Genomic DNA, 22,889 nt, shown 5'->3' with positions numbered 1-22,889 from the left:
CGAGCTTCAAACGAGTTTCGACGTCTCGATTAAGGTCAACGTTGAAATGATGAAATCGTTTCTGAGGAAAATTATAGTGGGAAAGAAGCCGCGCCTTGGAATCTCTAGTTAATACTCGATCGTAGCCGGACGCAAATTGGGCTCCAGTTGTAACGCGTATTGCCGTTTATATCCTACAATTTATTACAAATGATTCATAATCTAGTCGAGGGCAACAGTTTTCCATCCGACAAAATAAATCGCAATCAAATTTTCTTTTGCTATGAAAGAATCATTTTTAACTGTGCAATAAAAAAGTATTTTAATACCAAAAAGCTACTTTAATAAAAAGAAGATATAATGAATTGAAATATTTAAACTATATTAACACATAAACAATTCAATACATAATAACAACAAAGACATTACAATTAAATTAAAAATATCGAGCGCACAAGAGCTATAAGAATTTTAAATTATCGGAAAAAGTAAGCTATGTGAACCTAGCACCCGACTTTTTAAAAATTAATTTTTTAAAATGGAAAATAATAGCATTTCGTTTGTAGTTGTTTGTAGTAACAATAATTTCGTTTGTAGTTTTATCAATTAATAAATAAAAAAAAAATTTTTAATGACTCGCACCCGACATTGTGATATCGCAAATCCGCTTGCGCAGTCTTCTTTAGAATCGTTTGTAGTTGTTTGTAGTGATTTTTCTTCCGTTTGTAGTTGAGCAGTTCAAAAGTTATAAACAATTGTTTATTTGTCCAAGAGGTTAATTTGTTAATTTTTAAGATTTTTCAAATCCGCTTGCGCAGTCTTCTTTAGAATCGTTTGTAGTTGTTTGTAGTGATTTTACTTTCGTTTGTAGTTGAGCAGTTCAAAAGTTATAAACAAATTGTTTATAACTTTTGAACTGCTCAACTACAAACGAAAGGAAAATCACTACAAACAACTACAAACGATTCTAAAGAAGACTGCGCAAGCGGATTTGCGATATCACAATGTCGGGTGCGCGTTATTAAAAAAATTTTATTTATTAATTGATAAAACTACAAACGAAATTATTGTTACTACAAACAAAATGCTTTCATTTTCCGTTTAAAAAAATTAATTTTTAAAAAGTCGGGTGCTAGGTTCACATAGCTCACACGACGTATAAAACTCTTACCGTTTAATGTTTGAAATCGGGGAAAAAAAACAGAAAATTTTATATCATACATTATGTATATATGAGCGTTTTGACAAAATTATTTAACAAATCTCGCTCGAATGAGTCATATTATACGCGCATATAATACGCAATATAATGTACATATGCAATAATAATGAGAAAGTGATTTTTTCCGAGTCTGGCGATTAATCAGGGATAGAAAATAGCACTGGTCAGCCGATTTCAGTGATTATCCGTCCGATATAAACGACAATAGTAACGCGTCCGAACTCTTTTTATCCTTGCACGCTTGTATTCCTCGTTCGAATAATTTCGACGAATATCGCGATAATAGCATTAATAATGTTATCATTTCTTACAACAATTTTTTTTACAAATATTTAAATAATAAATTCTATTAATGAAGTAATAAAATATTATTCCCACGCGACGTGTAAAACTCTTTCAGTTTGATGTTTAAAATCGGGGAAAAAAAACAGAAAGTTTTATATTATATAACATTATGTATATATGAGCGTTTCGACAAAATTATTTAACAAATTTCGCTCGAATGAGTCATATTATACGCGCATATAATATGCAATATAATGTACATATGCAATAATAATGAGAAAGTGATTTTTTCCGAATCTGGCGAGTAATCAGGGATAGAAAGTAGCAATGGTCAGCCGATTTCAGTGATTATTCGTCCGATATAAGCGACAATAGTAACGCGTCCGAACTCTTTCCCTGCACGCTTTCATTCCTCGTTCGAATAATTTCGACAAATATCGCGATAATAGCATTAATAATGTTATAATTTCTTACAATTTTTTATTTACAAAATTTCATTTACAAATATTTAAATAATAAATTCTATTGATAAAGTAATAAAATATTATTCGCACACGACGAGCTATATGAACCTAGCACCCGACTTTTTAAAAATTAATTTTTTTAAACGGAAAATGATAGCATTTCGTTCGTAGTAACAATAATTTCGTGTGTAGTTTCATCAATTAATAAATAAAAAAAATTTTTTAAATGACTCGCACATTGAGATATCACAAATCCGTTTGCGCAGTCTTCTTTAGAATCGTTTGTAGTTGTTTGTAGTGATTTTTCTTTCATTACAAACAACTATAAACGATTCTAAAGACTGCGCAAGCGGATTTGCGATATCTTTATAATTAACAAATTTACCTTTTGGACGAATAAACAATTGTTTATAACTTTTGAATCGCTCAACTACAAAGGAAAGGAAAATCACTACAAACGATTCTAAAGAAGATTGCGCAAGCTGATTTGCGATATCTCAATGTCGGGTGCGAGTCATTTAAAACATTTTTTTTATTTATTAATTGATAAAACTACAAACGAAATTATTGTTACTACAAACAACGACAAACAAAATGCTATCATTTTCCGTTTAAAAAAATTAATTTTTAAAAAGTCGGGTGCTAGGTTCACATAGCTGAAAAAGTAATAGAATAAAATGTGCCGCTATGGAATAGAAATTAACACACAATAGTAGTTTCTTATTCGAAATTATTATCCCGTTCTAATTTTATTTATTTATGAAATTATTTCGTTATTTTATGAAATTATATCAAACTATAAAATTCTTTAGCAAATATTTCCCGGTCGATATATCCGCTTGAGAGGTCGGCAACGCACGACTAGAGAGTTTACTGCATGTTTAGGTCTAATCAGGATGGATATGCCAAGGTGATAATGAGGGGTCGCCACCCCTCATGCCATGTGGGACTGAATGAAGACAAATAGCTGACCTCCACATTTGCAACTCTATGCAGCACGCTCGTCAGTGCTGATGGCCGTTGTTATATTCGATGTCAAACGTTATACCAAGCCTTCTCGTAAATATACATATACATATAATCCATGGATATGAAACTGAGGTCTAAATTAATAGAAAGCAGATATCAAAAGGATATATATATTATCTATATGAGAATGAAATTTGGATCAAATTTAATAGAAAATAAATTTTGCAACATTTTTTGTAAAATTAAGAATGGGGCTCCTATTATTAATAAAATAATAGGAAGAATATAAGTAAGAGATTAATATTATATTTTTTTTCCTTGATTAATTAATACAAAGATTATTAATTAATCTACAATTATAATAATATAAGGCTTGATTAATACACTGTCTGTCTGGAATTATATCTTGTTTAGACATCGTGCAAATAACAAGTAAATGATTGAGCCGGCGTGTAAAAAGTTTAATAAAACCAGATCTTACAGGCAGTAGAGTTTATCTTCGCCAGAGTTAATCGCATTCGCGTAGCTTACTGGAAGGCAAAGGAGGGGAGTGGAAAGCGGGACGATAAATTTCCCTTAAAAGTAAGGCCGCACTGTCGGCGGGACCGAAAATTAAAACTCTTCCAAATCCTCTTCAACAGTTCCGTTCGCTTTAAATCCACAGGTCGTTGCGTACGAAATGCGGGGTGGAAAAAAACTTGGAGAATTAAGATCTCGCGACGTGTTTCTCAGTGTTTACAAACTTCAATGATGATCCTGACAGGGACGCGAAGTAGGGAAAGACAGGTCTGAGAGCAAGGGCGTGCCGCAGCTTTTCTTCGTACAACATCGAGGTGAAACCCGAAGGGTTGGACGAACATGAAAGAGGGGCGGAATATGCGGAGATTAGTTGCATAAGCTTCGTGAAGCACCTTTGTTCTCGCGCTCTTTCTTCTCCGGTTCTCACAATAATTTATAATAACTACTATTTATATTACGTTATCATGTATCTTTTGTCGGATAATTATGTATCCGTGACGTGCAACAAAATATTAATTAAAGAATTACATACTGCTGCATTGTATAATTTATGACAAGCGATGCAGTATATTTAATTGCCATACGATATTACTTTAATATTATGCATATCGGAATATACACATTAAAGATTCTCGAAATTCAATTTAAAAGCTTCTGTGCGCAAGTAACAAAATTTATTACATTTCTAAGAGAATATGTGTTAGAAAGGATCGCATCTTCAGTCGTTCGTGGATCAGATAACTGAACGGAGCATCACCATCCGTCTTTTCTCCCTCCTCTCTATCCATCGCAATTTTTCTGTCCCCTTTATTTTCATTTCACTCACTTCCCTCAAAAATGGATAAACGCCAGGAAGAATGCCTCGACGCCCCGCGCCGGAGGCTCTTTATTTTCCGGCATTGTTGAATTTTGCGCTCTAAACCTAGGGAGACCGCGTGCGCATTGCGATTTATCATTCTGTTTTTCGATGCTCTCTCTCTCTCTCTCTCTCTCGCTCTTTCTCTCTTGTCTCTCATGTTCCTCTGTCGTCCTTGTCACACCTGCCACCACCGGCCGTTACTCGTCCCCCTCGTTGCACTGTAAAACCGCTCTTTTTTGCTTTGCATGGTTTTTACGGAGGACTTGGGCAATTGTTCGTTTGCAGTGAGAACAACAACCGCGTCAAACGCCGGGCCAGCCGACGGATTCGTTAAGCGAGCATTTAACGAAACCCCCGGCGACGGGATTGCCGTAGCACCCTGTTTCTGCCGACTATTTTCCCTTCCCTCCACCCCCTTTTGTCGTCCGTTTCTAGCCACCGCAGCACATGCGATCCTCTCTTATGCTAGCTCGTTCTATGCATACAAACGTGTGCAAAAGTCTGCCAATGATCAGGTGCGCTATCGTACGCGAGATATACGCGTGATTTTGTGAACCGCGTTTTGTTTCCCGTCCTTGTCTAGGCATCGGCATTTTCCGGTCGACCGTAGCTTTTTTTCCTTTCTCGCGCCATTTTTCCTGTCCATTTTTCGGTATATAGGCGCCATGCGCGATGCTTTTGATAATGGTCAGACAGGTATATCGCGACAAGAGTGAAGCGACGCGGAATTCGACCGATTTGGTCGATCAACATGGAATCGCTGGCATTTTCTCTTTATTCGTTATATGTAGGGAAAGTCACGTTGATTGAGGTTTTTTTTATTGATGAATTAAAGGGTGTCGAACTGAAATAAATTCGAGAGTAAAAGTACGCAACAATAGATGATACATTATTTTCGTTGATTTTTTTATCGATGGGAATTAAATTGATAAGCAGAATAATCTAATTTTTATTAAATCTTGCAAGAAACGATATTTTCTCTTTCTCTCATTATACACGATTTAAAGTAGGTAATAGATCTTTCTATTATTTCTCTCATGAAATTTTTTTTTTTCATAATTTTTAAAGGAGCTTATCGAGCAAACTACTGTTACGTAAAGAAATAATTTTCCTTAACAATAACTAATATAGATAGAGGTCTTCTTGTGCTACTTGTTTTCTAATTCAATTATTAATGAAAATGATAAAGTGCTGCATGCAAGCGCATTTGCGCACGATTACGCGATATGCATAAATTCTTGGTAGAACTTGCCTCAGTCAACTTAACGGAACATGCAATATGTAATTTAAAAGTCCATCATATACAGCATGCAATTCTCAACTATGCTTCTCAGAGCCTTAGGGGGTTTCGCGATTTCCCTCCAAACGTGGTGGATATATAATAAAAAAAGATGGTATTGCATTGTTAGGAACAAATAATGATAAGAAAAAACACATATTTATTATTTCAATTGTATATAGAAATAAAAAGAAATAAGTGAAATTTTTTGAGAATAATTAAGATAAGAATACTCGTATAATGAGATTTAGCAAAGTTTCTTATTCGCGTACAAAGCAGCTCCGCTCGATATTGCGCCAATTAAGGAGGTTCTTCACACAAATAAACGTCCGTGTTTCATGTCGTAAATTAGCAGTATGTTGGCGCGAATCGTTTTGTAACATGCTTGCGTCTTGCTCGAGAGGCTTCGATTACGCGATAAAAAAAGTCAACCTTCTTTGTTGTATGACGTCAAAGGAACTGGAAGGAGCCGCAGAAATCGGCAGGAAGAAGCGGTAACCGAGGTGGAAGTCAAAAGATGTTCGGTAAATACGTAATACACGGGGGAACTCGCTCGGTTTCCCGCCACTGACGTCACGCCGCATGTTACGCCCGAAGAAATAGTTTTACAGGTGGTTTTCCATCTTGTGGTTGTAACCGCGACATTCCTGTTGCATAACTAGGACGAATATTGCGAAAACTCCTCTCACCTTTCGTCCGCTAAAGCTTCCGTAAAAGCTGCTGCTGTAGAATACATCCCACCGAAATTAGTTTATGTTCGAAATTTCTTCTTTGCGTCATTTATTGTTACTAACTATCCAGTTTCCATTTCAATTCTTCCGTCTCTATTTAGCTCTGTGCAAAATTAAAAACATATTTATATAGAAAAATGTTTTAAATATAATTTACTCTCGCCGATTTGCAAAATTTAAAAAAGACGAAAATTACCTTTGTTTATACACATAATTTTGGGATTATATTAGAAATTTAAATTCAAAAAATTTTATTTATTTATAAAAAAAACCATTAGCTTTGCATTTGTAGAACGAAATCTTATAGGAGATGTTGAATTAGACGTTAAAGAAAGATTAATAAATTGTAAAGCAAAAGTTGATAAATACGCAAGAAAATTAATATCTGCTTTTTCGGTAATTGACATCAAGCGATAAGGGTCTCATTTCGCATAAATATATAATTTTACAGGTGGTTATGCATGATACTTTCATATTATATTGGAGGAAAATGTGGATATAATCGATACTTTATGGAGAATGCATGGAAGCACAGTTTAAAGTCGAGATGGCTTATATAGAAATCGATCTTCTTCCTTCTATGGAATTATATATATATATATATATATATATATATATATACACACATATATATAATTTCACTTTATTATAATAGCAATATTCTCCGTAATTATATACTTCTCAAGGTAATTAGTTATGCTATAGATTATTAGCATTCTTGAATGTCAAGTAATGTATATTGACATGACGAAATTATACTCTTTGCGAAAATATTTATTCGACTTAAATGAGATTACAGAGCTCATTCTCAAAGTATAAAAATATAAATGCAAAAATTATTTTAGAACTTTTTTTTTAACAAGGAATTATAAGAAATTATTTCTTCATCCATCATTAATTAGTGAAACTGCACTTTTCATCGATGATGTATTTCGAATACATATCTGTTAAAACTCTTGCGTGAGAATTTCAAATATATTTCGTAAAGTTACGTACGGCTGCAGGCACATCGAATTTTTTTCTCGTTCCGTCGAAATGTTTCGCGGTAACGACACAAAAAGATGACTATAACTCTAAGTTTCGCTCATGGCCAAAGAACTCTCTTCCGTCGTAAACTTTTCGAAACGTGCAGCCACATGAAGTTTCGGTTGCTCTACATTTGCCCTTGCATAGGTTTTATTTGAATATCGTAGTCGCGGGCAACATGGCACTGCTTCAGGTGATTCTATTTTCTTTCTATAGGCAGGTTCTGAAATCTTTTTATTATTTCATCTACTGTGCGGAATGTCTTCAGATATTGAATATCTGCAGAATCTATTTTCGTTAGTCAAAAGAATATCGATAAGATAAAATAGATTATAATAGAGAAATATATATTATAATAGAGAAATATAATTATAATAGAGAAATATAATTATAATAGAGAAATATAATTATAATAGAGAAATATATTTAATATCTGTTATTATATTATCTCTTGGAATTTTAGAGCTTCTGTAAATATACAATATTCATCAAAAGAATGAAATTGCATGCTCCAATTTGCAAGGATAAATTTTATAGTTCACCGTGTCGTTGAGTGAACAAAATAACTTTAGTGTGCGATCGTATGCAGTTTGGAGTAACAAAGCAGTGTCGTAATGTAAAACAATTTAATGCAAAAGAATGCATACGCTATTGATTTGATCTATCATTTATTGAGAATTACATGTCACAGCACGATAAAGTTAAAGTTTATGAGATAAATGAAACTATGACAAAAAATTTAGCGATATATATTTTACTTTCCTATTTTTTATTTTGTTTTTTAATCTTTAATAAACAAGTAATTAACATTAGGAAGAGAAAACTAAAGTTAATTTAATAACGAATACTTTCTTACAAAATACATATAATAATTGTTAATAATAATAAAATATAAATTGTTGCAAAATACAAATTGTGTAATATTTGCAGATCGTGATTGTATAAAATGTACGTGATATGTAATATTTCGATGTGAAAAAAAAAACTACAAGAGCGCTCGGTTAAACTTGAATCGTTTATTCGTTCATGGCGCTATTAACTTCTTACATGTGGTTAATTAATCCGTCGGGAGATGCGGAAGAGAGTTGCGGGAAATTGACTCTCGACGGTCTCTTTAGATGGTTGGCCTTTTAATTTTCGATTATTGCTGTGCGCAACTAATGGCACGCCCGCGGGCTCTTAGAAGTCGCGTATCAGCCTCCGCGAGGGAATATATAAAAGTGCTTGGATGCGGTCGGCTTAACGAGCAACAGCGTCCACCGACTGTCTCTCCCCTTGGTAGTCTCGGCGACAACACTGTAGCAAATTAAATTAAATCCGCCTACAGGGCACAGCGATCGATAGATTTTCATTTGGCGTGCAGCGAGTTCCGATTGGGACGAAGAAGAGCGCGAACGCGGGATAGGGGGAGAAAAGGGGGATACGTGGACGTAGAGGGAAGAGGAGAGGGAAAAAGAGCAGGGAAGAAAGAGAGGCGGAAGAAAAAGAGAAGAGAATGATGAGGGCAAAGTGAAAATATTGCCTCGTGGCCTGCAGGCTGAGCTTTCCACCCTCTCGCCACCTAACTCTCTCCGCCCTTCCTCCGACAATCCTCCCTCCCACCATCGGCACCCACCCTGTCGTTCCTCTTTCGTCCTGTCGCCGCCGGGCGAATTTCCTCGCTTAATCTGCCGATTTATTCGCCAATCACGCAGTTCGGCCTGAATTCTTTCGCTGCGTCACTTTGCCGCCCCCATCGTAGGCACGAAGCGGATTCCTGTAATTAATAAACGACATCGTGCGCGCGCGACGGTCCAAAACTCTCTGAATTTTCTCTCTCGCGAATATCTGAATTAAGATTTCAGTGATATACACCGGCCCGTAATTATTGGTGATAAATCTTACTGCTTGGCAGAACGTTACCTACTTTTCATAAATCATCTTTGTTCTTTAGTAATATATTGGATAAAAAAATATCGGAAAATTTCTCTTAATTCAAATATTTTTTGAATATTCTTTTCGTAATTTACATATATTTTTGATATATCTATTACTGAAACTTTGTTACATGTTATTAATTACATCTCAATATATTAAAGAACATAAAAACAAGTGTAAATTGAGCACGAAATAAAAACACAATTATCATTTACTATTCCACATTCCGCTAAAAATTATACATGTAAAAATTTTGTTATATGAAACGGTTTCTTTATATTAACAAGTCATTTTTGTTATTTTTTAAATATAATCAAATATTTTACATTAATTAAACAATCAATAATTATATTGTTACTGCGTCGATGCAGGAAAAAGTAGGTTCGAAGAAATATCACTATGTAACGAAATTTCTGGTCACTTGATGGAAATATGTTTATTTGAAGTGTGAAATTGAGAGCACAAACTACAAACTTTGAATATCGAGAACTATTAGAGAACTTGCTTGAGTAGTCTAATAAACACTCGGATCATGTAAGGTATCGTGTAAACACTGTAAACATGTTGACCTGTTTACATTCTATATCAGATTAATTAGTTATTACCAAAGAATTGTTAAAAATTCAGAAAATATATATTTAGGGAGTTAGAAAAAAATATTCTTTGAAAGGAAATATAAGATATATATTAAGTCACATTAAAAAAAAAATAATAAAATAAAATAAAACTTGTAATAATGTCTTAAACAAACTTATGCATTTACATAAACATATATAATTTTCTTGCTAATTTCAAACTGCAATGTTGCATTAAAAACATACTTAGAAGATGTACAGAAGTATCTGTACTTTGTGTAAAAGAATATATCTCGTAAGTCGTATCCGATGCGTAAGTTAATGCTGAGTAACATGGGTTGGACGTGTTAATACTTGGCTTAAGTGTATTTGACGTGAAACTGAGGAAGCAGAAGCTTCGAAGTTCAAAAAGTGCTCGAGGACCTGTTCGAGCTAAAGACTAATAAAGGTGGTAACATCGTAGGGTAAGAAGGTAAACGCGGTAAAGGCAAGGAGGAGCGAAGAAGACGCATCCGCGCGCGTCTCGGCAAGTCGGCTCGGGATATTCAAACAAATGAGAAGAGAGGTTAAAGTCCTCAGAGCGAGAAAGTAATTAACTTGGCGCGCGGAAGCCCAGGGGGCTGGGATGCTCCGGAGTAGTAAAATTCGTTATTACCGAGCTTAATGGCGCGACTCAAAAATGTTTAATCTACCTTCATCCGCGTCTGTGGTCCTTCCGCCTTTTGACTTCGGCCATAGTACCTCCGCGGAAACGCGCAGTTTTCAACGGAGTCGTGCTTTTTACCGAGTGACATTTCCGACAAGCTTTTGTAACCGCTTAATTGTTTTGTTTTTACATTAGATTCGTTGAAAATCGTTTACATCGATTTACAGCGCCGCGGAATAATAATCGGTAAAGACAAATTTAGGTTTCACTTTTTTTTTCCACGTCACTTTGGAATTTATATCTAAGGAAAAGATGTATCGGATTATTGGAGAATTAAAACGAATCGTATGAAAGAATTAAAATATTAAATAAGAGCTTGTTGCTTGATACTAATTTAGTTATAAGAAAAATTTCGGTCAATGTTATGAATAATGGAAGATTGGTGTCATTCATATATTTTTAAAACATATATGGAAACATTTAATATGTCTCTGTTAAATATATCTCTGTTTAAAAAAATCCCTTTTTTAATTTGAACAAGTATAATACATATACTATGAGAGCAATCTATTTACATTCAAAACATGACAAGCAATGTGATAGACGTTACTTGTTATTTGAAAAAATCATGCTGACACGAAAAAAATTTAACAAGATAAAATAGAAGACTGAAGTACACAAATATTTGGAGAGAAGTTTAAGATAGTTTTGTTTGCTGGTGTATGAAATAAGGGTATATATAGAGAAATAATTAAATTGTATTTTAATTTTAAACTTTTTCTTTCAATTGGAAAGAGTATGATCTGATAATGAAAGCTGAAATTCACAGAGCAGTTTTTTCTAAATATGAACACTTAATGTTACCTTTTATTGTTTTATTTCTAGCTCGAATATTTTTTTTTTTTTTTTTTTTTTTTTACTTTTAAAATATATGGAATGTAATCTTTTATAAGCTGCGTTTTTGCTAGCAATGTAAATTCCTATTTGCATATGTGAATTTTCGATTACTGTCATTACATACGTTTTATTTTGTACATTTGGAAATACTATTTACCGTGGAATATATTGTATGCGCGATTCTCTCGTTCGTTCGCGTACGTTAGTCCGTAAATGTCTCGTAATTTTTTTCGTCACAAAAGCCGCGACAAAATTGCAGTCGACGTTTTCGCATTTTCATCTATCTTACCGCATTTCACCGAGAAGATTGCGCGAATCGCAGCACGAGGCGCATTTTGTTCGACGAAACTCACTTTCCCGCGATATCGCGCGATATTAGGGAAGACGTCTTTCGTAGTTAGTCTACGGCCGATAATATTTCAGAGCGATCCGAGATGGAACCTCATTTCGTGGTATAGTTACAGCATGTAAAGGCATCCGTGAATATGGTAGAAAAGCCCATGGGAGACCATTCGCGGAACTCTCTAACCACCGATGCAATCTCGTATCTCGTCGTGTCTCGTTCGCTCTTATATCGCCCGTACTTTAAATTCAAAGTATATGGTTTCGCGTGCGTTATACACATCACCATGTGTTGATATCATAATGTGGAGACGGTCCACTAAATTTTTCGCCCAAAAATGACAATAATAACGCGCTTATACACAGGTGCGGAAACACCGCATTGGGAGGATATGCTAATTGCCTATTGTCTGTCTCGTTGCTTCATGCTCCATTGTATATATAGCGGCGTTTATCTCTATATATATTCTAGATGAATATACACGTCCAGAGAGAGAATTTGACTCTCTCTCTCTCTCTCTCTTTCTCATTTAGCAAAACATCCAAATCGCGATTATTTGCCGATTCGAGGCAAATGCATTAGATCGAGGCATCATTAAATTGACTTCGTAATTACGATTACGACATTATTGGCACTTAATCAACACGTATCTTATAATACATAGATCGAAATATAATTTTGAATTTATTTATATATGAAATTCGTATATAATTACTAATTACAGATCTAACATTAAATGTCTATATAAGATTAATTGCATTAATCTCTATCTCTTTTTACGAATATCTTTTTTTTATTAAATAAAAATTCTATTAAGTAAAATAAAAATGAAACCTCTATTATATAGTGTTGGAAAAGAAAATAACAAAATTAAGACAAGCTTCGAGAGAAAGAACCAAGTGGCTCACATTGATAAAGAAAAAATAGAATTAGTTTCCTTATTAGGAATTCGCATTCTCTTAGAATTTTCATCGCACGAAATCGTAGAAAACCTTTCTCCCTGGAGACTTAATTAAAGGAATGACCCAAAATGCCGCCGAGGCTAAAGTAAAAAGCAGTATAGTTAGCTAAATGTAGAAGCTAGAGAACGTTATCTGCAGAAGCTATCGTAACACTATCGTGAGTTCAGTCGCACATTAGTCTATCGAATGTCTAATTACTGATAAGTCTAAAGAAATTCACGCATTCCATACAAAAAGAAATAATTATATGTTTTAAGTTTCGTTAAGTAAAGAATAGCAAAAATATATATTCCAGTAAAGGATTTTAATTGATTTTTACACTAAAATGACATTCGATTTTAATGATAACAGAATTCTAAAAGAATAATTCTAAAAGTAAATTATAAATAATTCTAAAAGAATGTAATTCTGATTTTCTAGTTTTGCGCCGTTTTACAACAAATCATGTGCGTGAATCGGTGACATCTCAGTTGTTCTCAGCTTTCTTCAGATTTCCAGTATATTTCATGAATACGCCAGTCTGGCATCTCGATAACCAAGTCGCAACCAGTTAGGACACGGTGGCGGCGGTTCCTCACGTAACTGTCGCAAACCGTTGCCAACCGGTCCCGACAAGCTGCTGCATTTTGTAGGTCAGCACCAGGTTCGCCGTGAGGATGGTTGACAGTTTCAGGGGGACGTGAGAGGGGGCCTAGTGGGAAGTAGTCGAGAGGCAACGCGGGTTGTACGTGTCGCGAACAATGGCCTCGAGGGTACACGGCAACCTGATGTCACTTCCTGCGTCGGTGAAACCGCCCTAATTGTCCCCAACCGTACTCACCGACCATTCACCATCTCTGCGACAGCGTTCGCATTGCGAAACTTCGTAGTCTCTTTAGTTATCTGTTTACTTAGTTCGCTCGAAGACAAAAAGTCTTTATAGTGGACGAGACATTCATTGCAAATCTGGATCTCGTTAAAATTGAATCGGATCTCCTTAGAAATTGTTTCGAAACATGGAACGTTTTTATATTTATCAAATATTATTGAGAGTAAGTGAAGTGTCTTGAAGTAAATTCCAAAGTGTTTCCTGGTTTAGTATGATGCAACAATTATTTTGAATCTTCCATATAATATGTAATCTATGATTATATCACAATATTATATTTAAATTACCATAAACATTAAATTACATGATAGATACAAACAGTAGCGCGACGATACTAAAATAGGTAAAATACTGGAATTCTATTATGCGTGATAATAAATTTCGATGTCACATCAGGCTTTATAAGAGGATATTCATGAGCATGATTATGATAGCGAGCGAGCGTATAATTAGAAGAACATAACGTGTTAATTACTTCCATAATCTATGAGATATAATTTCTATTGCAAAATATAATTATCTATCGTAAATATTTTTTTTTACAACTTATTACGCAGAAATAGAGCAAAGAAAACACATACGAAAGCATATTTAATCACGTTGTATTTACAATCGATCGAATGGTACGTGCATAAGGGCACGATTAAAGTCTTGCATTATAAAAAAAACCGTGAAGTCACTTTAACGTCTTCTTATTTTCAATCGTATTTCGCTGAGCTGGACGCAGTAACTCTTGACACGTACGTCTCGCATCGATACCTTTTTTCTGAAATGATTCATCCTTAGTAGTTCTGAGTCAACATTAATCGTATTGTTAAGATTAAAGTTCTTGTTACATTTTTTATTTTGAAATAGCTAAATGTGAGAAAGTGTAATATTTTACACACATTCTCGTTTATATTGATAAAAAAGTTGAATTTTTAAAATATAATGTATACATACGCATGCGCGAGTAGATGAGTGAAAAATGCAAGCAGTGTAAAACAGCATTATCTATGTGATAGTTCTAAGAATTTTTTAGAGAATGATAGCTCGATTAAACAAATTCAGGTTTAAAATCCCGTACGTAGAGGAAACGTTACAGTGCTTAACTACCTCGTTAAAATGGAAGATTAAATGTTAAATAGCATTTATTGTGGTTACATTCGTGCACAGCGGCGCCATCCTATTCATAAGCCGACCGTTTATTTCAGTGGCTTTCCACGTTGTACCTATTCATTTGTGTTATTTCCACCAAGTTCACATTAGCTTTATTTAAATTTCGAGTATTCCGATTGTAATTTATAATATAAAAGATAATATAAAAAAAGATCACTGTAAGGCAAATATTATCGAACGCAGTAAGAAAAAATCATTTCTTAAATTCACGATTAATTAATAAAATCTATATATTTTTAATATAAAAAATTTTATTAAATATATATATATATATATTATTATATTCTTTTTTATAATACTAGAACAACCCAAGCGCGCGTTACGCGCGCGCCATTCTTCGGTTTTGTATTAAAAAAATAATATTTAAAAAAAATAATATAGTTATTTTAAACTCGATTAATATTTTTTTACAGAAATCAGTTGATTGAAGTGTTAATTTATTAATTAAATTTTTTAATATAAATGTTATAAAAAATTAAAATAGTATTATGTTGTAAATAATATGTTATAATACTTATTTTTGATTAATATTTTTTGACAGAAATCAGCTGATAACTGTCAAAAATATTAATCGAGTTTAAAGAATTATAACATATTATTTAAAATATATTATTTCAATTTTTATAACGTATTATTATTTTAAAAATTAATTAGCAAATTAATGCTTCAATCAGCTGATTTCTGTCAAAAAATATTAATAAAGCGAAAGTTTGCTAATTAAATATAGCTTACATATTTATATTTATATTGTGTATGTTATAATTTGCTAATTAAATTTTAAAATAATAATATGGTTAAAATTATAAAATAGTAATATGTTGTAAATAATATGTTATAATACCTTATTCTTGACTAATACTTTTTCTTTCTATATCTTTTAAAGCTATATCTTTTCGAACGAATCTCCTTCGAATTTTAATTAATTATTAATATTAAGTCATGTATATAGTATCGCGCGCGCATTATTAGAGTGAAGTTGCCGATGTTTGTAGCCGCGGCCATTACCGAAACGCCGCGAGTATCAGGCAGTTGGAGCTGCGTCCCGCTGTGATTAATTAGTAAGCATAATCGTTAGAAACGATTTCTAACCTTTGTGTTGTAATATTTATCAATCGCATATCATAATTTCAACGTTAATATATAGGCGTAATTGTTCGAAACGCATATTTCGCGAAAAATTAGATGCAAAATCTCTTGCCAACATAACCCAACTTAATCTGTTGTCGCGCGCGCGAATGTGTTGCGACTCGTGGATATATCTATCGTTAATTCTAGCTTACATATTTATATTGTGTATGTTATAATGCGAAATAATAAGATTATTCTAATATGTATGTATTTTATTTGTTACAGGTAGCATTGCGATTCACGCGTCGTGTCGGGAGTGCCGTGTAAAGTTTCACGCGTCGGGAGTGCCGTGTAAAGTGTCGGGCAATCGTAATTATTCGTATTTTCGCGAGTGTCGTGAATGCTTCGAAGGACCAAGAGAGGAGGAGGAGGCCCGGGGAGGCATTGGGCGACATCGGGGCAACTATGAGGTATGCAAAATGAAACATTTTCTTTAAACTGCATTGTTTATGAGATATTCGACACACACATATGTTTATACATAATTTGAATATTTTGTTTTCAGATCAATGTGCTGTGTACTACAACTCCGCTATTGCACGTATCGGTGAGTGAGAAATTGTTTATTTTATAATATTTCTATAGCGGTAATGATGGTATATATAATATGTTGAAAATATTATAAAATAGTAACATATGTTATAATATCTTATCTGCGATTAATATTTTTTGACAAAAATCAGCAATGATAATTGTTAAAATAAATATTAATCGAATTTAAAATATTATAACATCCTTTTCTAAAAAAGGCACGTTAAGTCGATTCTTGCAAGTATTGTTGCATCTTTTCCGATGCTGATTAATTGTTTCGATTTGCATTGTGCGTTATATTCGTAGCATTGAGAGGCTCATCGCGAGGATTAGTAGTTTAACACAGTTTGTTTAAAATAAAATTAAATAAAATAATATGTTTTAAATAATATGTTATAATATTTTATCCGCGATTAATATTTTTTGACAGAAATCAGCTGATATCTGTCAAAAATATTAATCAAGTTTAGTATTATAATATTTTATTTAAAACTAATATCATTATTTTATTTAATTTTATTTTGAACAAACTGTCAAACTGCTAACTTTTGCGATGACAGCCTCTCGATGCTACGAATATAACGCACAACTCGAATCTTGACAGCCAATGAGCATCGCGGAAAAGCGACAACAATAAACTTCGATATATACGAGTATCGGCTTTACATATCTTTTTAAAAGAAGGATTTTTATTATATATCGCAGTATTTAAATAATAACATATTTCAATATTTGATAGAGAAGATTTAATGTATAATTTCACTAATTACTTTTTGTTATTGAGTAAGTATGACATTATTTGATCAGCTGATTTTGATCATATCAAGGAACCCATGAGCTTTCGACAGTTTGCTCGTTGATCCATTTAACAGCTTCGTTTTCCAACAACCCGAGAAGCAGCTAGATGAGGGCGGTTAGAATCTCGATCAGAACCTCGAACAGAGCTACGATTTACATTATATCCCTTCCTTTTCTACCCATTTTCTCTCAATCAGGATCACCCATCTTTCTTCTTTGAGGCTTATTTGATCAGTCTCGACGAGACGTTTCGTGTTTTTTATCGATAGGGGTTCCTAAAGCTTCTTTCAAATTTAAATAAGGCTGACGTGCCGCAAATTGCCGAAGCGTAAAATAAAGTTGATAAAAAAAGGTTCAGAGATGTGTATCGAACGACAGCATATTTTTCTTCGCTCAATAAGAAAGAATAAATTTTGCAGCAATAACTTTGTAAAATATTTACTTTGTTACAAAAATACAGGGTGTCCGGTAATAGTCACGCCAACCGTCGTGTGCAGATTCCTGGGATTATTTGGAGACGATTTTTCCTCAGCAAAAATGTCGAGACACCAATAATTTTCGAGTTATAAGCGATTGAAAATAAAGGGTTTTTCGCAAACTAAGCCTTGTGGAAATAAAATAATAATAAATTCACATTCTTCAGTTAATTTTAGGTAGAGTTTACTTTAATAGAATTTTAATTTAAGGCTTAGTTACAAAGATACACGATGGCAAAAATTGAAAACATGCAAAAAATAATGACCTCCCTCGACATTTTCGCTGAGGAAAAATCGTCTCCAAATGATCCCAGGAATCTGCACACGACGGTTGGCGTGACTATTACCGGACACCCTGTATATTCTCTGTCAAATATTGATTGGAGAAAGAAATTATAGACGCCAAAATTTTACTTCCGGCATTATTCTATTTCAAATAAATATCGTATATTTTCCCATTTTGACCGTATATGTATTTCCGTTTAACGAGTCAATACACATTTACGTGAGTATGCGGCAAACATTATACGCTACTGTAGCGAAGATTATCCGAATTGAATTTCTACGATTCGTGTGTACCGTATTTCATGGCGTTAGAAAGGTTTCGACTACATGTCCATTTCATCGCATCACGCTTGAGCACTGGTCCAGCGGTTTCGGATGTGAATGTTGTGGATGGTACTAATACCAAGTAATACTCTTACGGCTTTTAACGTATTAAAACTTTTATTTACGTCGAATACCATTTGCAGTATATGTATGTTTTCTTCGAAAATTTTTTGATTTTAATTTGTTCGAGCAGATAAACTTGGTTTTTTTTTAATTCAGGAGAATTGAACATTATTCTTACAATTGAACATTATTCTGATAATTAATAAATTTTTGGCAACAAGTTGGGATCCTTCTTTCGATCTTTCTATATTTTATATATATACATTTTCAATCCACCAAAATAAATATATATGAATAAATAGTTGCAATAAATTCATTGATTCAACATACATGTTTTGTGCACAATTCAAATTTATTTTACAGCAATAATAACATTGGATAGTTTGTATATGCAAGATCGGGTTTTCTGTCAAACAATGGGCTTATAATTATGCAACAACAAGAATATATTGTGACGTTTGATATTATATAATATATAACAAATGTAAATTTTATTTATAAGTAGTATTGCTTTAATTGATTGTGCTTCGATGTGAGTCATTATTCGCACAAGCGTACAGGCGAACGATTTTGTGGTGGCTCCACACCTATGTTCTTCTCGCTTACGTCGTGGCATTTGATCGCGTGGTGCCGAAAGGTGTTCGCATGGTTCGCGGGATTGTGCGCCCTTATATACATTAAGGGGCGGTAACAATTCTGCGTTTGTAAGCGCCATTAATATCGTCCGCAATCTTGCGGAGGTTGGCACAATACGGTACGTGAACTTTCCGTAACAATTAACAAACTACGTCGCGCTCGGTGCTTTCTCTATTCCGTCGAGTACTTATTGCGCGGCTCCTAAAGCTCCTTGCGCACATTCGTGAGCTGTGACACTTAAATACGTGTCACCACCCCCCGAGTGTCGACCAGTCGGAGGTAACTCGATGTAAACTATTTCGCGGCGACTGAATAGCTCGCGGAGCTCGGGCTAACGATGCTTTAGCTGCTTCCCCTCTCGCCTTGCCACTGTTCGCGTCCACCAACCCCTCGGTGACTTACGTGTTTATTAACCCCGGCTCGAGCCGCGGTCTCCCCAGATAAGGTCCATCGCGGGCTGTGCCAGATTTTAACTTGTCAGTAATTCCTGCCCTCAATTATTCTGTCACGTGTGTATTCATATACATGAAATATATTTTGGATACCTCTCTAGCTGCGATTAAATTATCTGATTTACTGTACGACTTGGAAGAGGAAAAAGATTTAGAATGCTGACAATTATTGAGATTGCATATTTACATAATCGAATAAAAATATGTAGGGCTAGTGAAAAGGATTATATTGAATTATATTGAAAGGGTTGTATTGAAAAAAGGGTTTTATTAAATTATATTGAAAAAAGAGAGAGTTCTCTAATCAGATGTATATACATGCAATGAAATTTTCGTTCAATTTCCTGCGCCTCTTTTGTAGATATGAAAGCTGACATCACAAGTGTATACATGCTTACGCTCAGCCGTACAGTGTTTACGCATTAGCGAGGCGTGAGTACGTTCCCTTTGAACTTCAAACGTTCAATACTCATATGCAGATCAAATTGATCGAGATTAGAAGCGGCCCGTTATTGCGAATTACTGCGTACTTGAAATTGTATGAAACACAGCAATCGAGGTGCGATCGAAAGCGCACCTGTGCATTATTAAGCTAACAATATGCAATTCAAGCCGTCGATAAATTAATCACAACAATTAATTGACATAAAAATATATGTATATACGCGGCGCGTTGTATTATTTTTAATCTACCCAATATTTGTGTTCTGATGTCAAAAAATTGACAATCCACAATAAGATATAACAATATCATGTTAGAATGCGTATTTCATATCTATAGGTGGATGTTCGTAAGCATAGAAAAGCCAATATTCGGTGGTGCTACGCAATCCATGGCGCGACAAAATTCGCGCGAAAAGTCATCTTTTATCGTCAAAACTGTCGAACCAATAAGTTATTTATCAACAATATCGGCAGTTGTGATCCGGTACTGTCGGCAGTTTTTGATCCTACTATACCGTTCGCGATCAATGGAACGAGAACTGTTCCGCAAATCTCTGTAACGTGCAGCAGTTATGGATGAGATTCCTCATTACTTGTGGATTCCTTCCCTTTCCGCGAGGCGCACTTCCTTGACAACGCGTACAAAGTCATTTTTCTCTGTCGCCTTGAGAAGAAACGGAACCTGATGTAAGTGCGCGAATGTAAATTCCGCATGCATGAAAAGAATAATTACATTTAGCACCGCCACTGACCCAATTGTATTCACAGCCGTTGGCTGCACGTTAAATGCATTGAATTTAACGTACCGGCTCTTTTCATTGCGTACTTTGTGAGCTGCAGCGCAGGCATTTTTATTTGTGCCAAGTTCCTTTCATGGCGCTCATCAAAAGAAATAAATTTAGATTTTTCAATGGAGGTTAGAGTATTTTGATCATTGAGCTGCATATTCAATGTGCCATTTATTTTATATTTTATTTGACTGCAATATTATATGACGATACTTTAATCTTTAATAGGATTTTACTGAACATTCGCAATGTAATATTAAAAGAGCGATGTTGCATAAAAAAATTTTGGAAAGTTTTCTTTACACTAAGAAAAAAGAATTGCTCTTTTACTCACATATTTATATCTATTTTTGTGGTTATAATACTACTAATTATTTTAAGAATCAAGTTCTGAAATTTTTAATTGGTCGTTGATTGATCGAAAAAAAGTCTTCGAGGATAAAACTATTTTATTAAAAATCTTTTGATGTGTCTTCTTTCTCTTTATATTATTTATATATATTTTTAAATTTATTTATATAGAAAAATCTAAATTATATATATATTTATATAAGTTTATAAAAAGTATAAGTAGTTATATCAGAAAAAGGATGATGAGAAAAAAGATGCAGAATAAATTAATTTATTAATAATAAATTTATTTATTTTGTATATCTTTATTGTTATATATAAATATATACGTCAATTTTTTTCATCTTCCAAATATTTTCAATCGTTCAGAATATTCGCGATGGTGGAAGGAATTTTTCGCCGTAAAGATAAGAATACAACAGTCCCTGAAAGAAGGTGAAATATATCTGTGACACTTGCAGACGCTTCGATATCTTTCCCATGTTAATTTTATTCTTACGGGAAGTATTCGTCCGGCGCGCGATGGTTGGCCGTAGGACTATTAATAAAAATTTCCCGAGTTTTATTCTCTCTTGCCCGACCGCACCCCGTAAACCGGAGGCTCGCGGCAGGCTGACTCCACCGTTCTTTTCTTATTTCTTTTAGCTTCTCTTTATGACTACCAACCTCTTCTTCCTCGTGCCATCCCCCTTGTCGCTTTTCCTCCCTCGACGTACCTCGCTCGGACGTTCGCGAATGTAAGTGCAGCAAAAATTCTTCTCGCGAGTATCGCAAAACCCGCGCCATTAATTTTAAATCCAAGTAAGTCACCTCTGCCGGGGACAGTGACTAATGACTCATATAACCGGTAGCGCGCGCGGTACAGCCAGACGGTCCAGCCGTCTCTTTAGCCACGAGAAGAAGCGCCGAGGGGACCGATCTTCGCTGAGAGGCTTCGTCGAGGGTGTGCTTCGTGATTCATAGAGTCTAACTTTTCTCGCCCCTCAAGGTTTGAAGAGTTCGTGCGGGTACCTAGGATGACTGATTATTATCTCGTCACTTGTCTCGGAGGCACACGGTGTTTAGCGCGTGCTGCACAGCAGGCATGATTCGTCGCGACGGTAATTACGAAATCCTGTCGGAGGATTTTAATTATTTTCCTTTCAAAGCGACACGAAAAAAAAATTAACTGCGATATTTTCAAACGATATTTTCGATTATATCGTAAATTGTATAATTTTCTTGCAAAATTTATTCTCGTTGAAAAATATCGTATACTATTAAATGATGAAGTAAACAGGCCGAAAGTTTCGACTATTATATTCTTAAACACGACTTACGGTAAGAGTTAGACTGTTAAAGTGAACCGCGCTTAGGATGCTTTGTCAAGTCGCTTAACGTTTATTACGTTTTTTATTAGCATTATAGCGCGATTAAGAAACTGCATAATTAACGTCGCGCAAATCAACATTATGCGTAAACTAAGCCGCTATCTGCGACTATTTTCGCAGATAACGGCTTAGTTTACGCATAAAGTCGCGTGTTGTCGTATCTCGACCCGGAGAGATCTCGCAGAAAATCCGCGCCGGTCATAAATATACCGAGATGAACAATTCGCTGCAACTTTGTATTTAATCGTCCGTCCGGCCGCTTGCTCGTCCCACCGAGCCGATCCTTCATAACCCACGGAGTACTAACTCGCGGAACAACGGGGGAAACTCCGATAAGTCGTACGAACTACGTAATCCGCACTCGAGTTTCCTGAAGTCTCCGGCAACGTCCTGGGCTTCCAGCCGCTTTGCGAACTTATCCATCGAACGATTTGTCGGTATTATCGAATTTGCATGAATCCATCGGTACTCGAAGACTTTCACATTCGAATCCGAGAAAAAGCTTATACGGCGCCGATGCGTAATGCCCTTGACGTCAAGAACA

The 22,889-nt window shown here is 34.7% G+C and overlaps 1 protein-coding gene across 1 annotated transcript in view; it reads left to right on the top strand.

Annotated features, from left to right (window-relative positions):
• Window positions 1-18,327, top strand: part of LOC145937402 (uncharacterized) — a 75,041-nt gene extending 56,714 nt beyond the window's left edge. The window contains exons 5-6 of the mRNA XM_083040423.1: window positions 16,053-16,237; window positions 18,172-18,327. Of these exons, the coding sequence (XP_082896549.1) occupies window positions 16,053-16,237; window positions 18,172-18,327 (341 nt within the window). The remainder of the gene's footprint in view (window positions 1-16,052; window positions 16,238-18,171) is intronic.
• The last annotated feature ends 4,562 nt before the right edge of the window (window positions 18,328-22,889 follow it).

This window comes from Prenolepis imparis, unplaced genomic scaffold (assembly GCF_030444845.1).
Source record: "Prenolepis imparis isolate NDT839.2.m4 unplaced genomic scaffold, iyPreImpa1.0 SCAF_6, whole genome shotgun sequence".
Taxonomy (NCBI): domain Eukaryota; kingdom Metazoa; phylum Arthropoda; class Insecta; order Hymenoptera; family Formicidae; genus Prenolepis; species Prenolepis imparis.
Note: the sequence above shows the minus strand (reverse complement) of the source record. Positions and strands in the feature narration are given on the sequence as shown.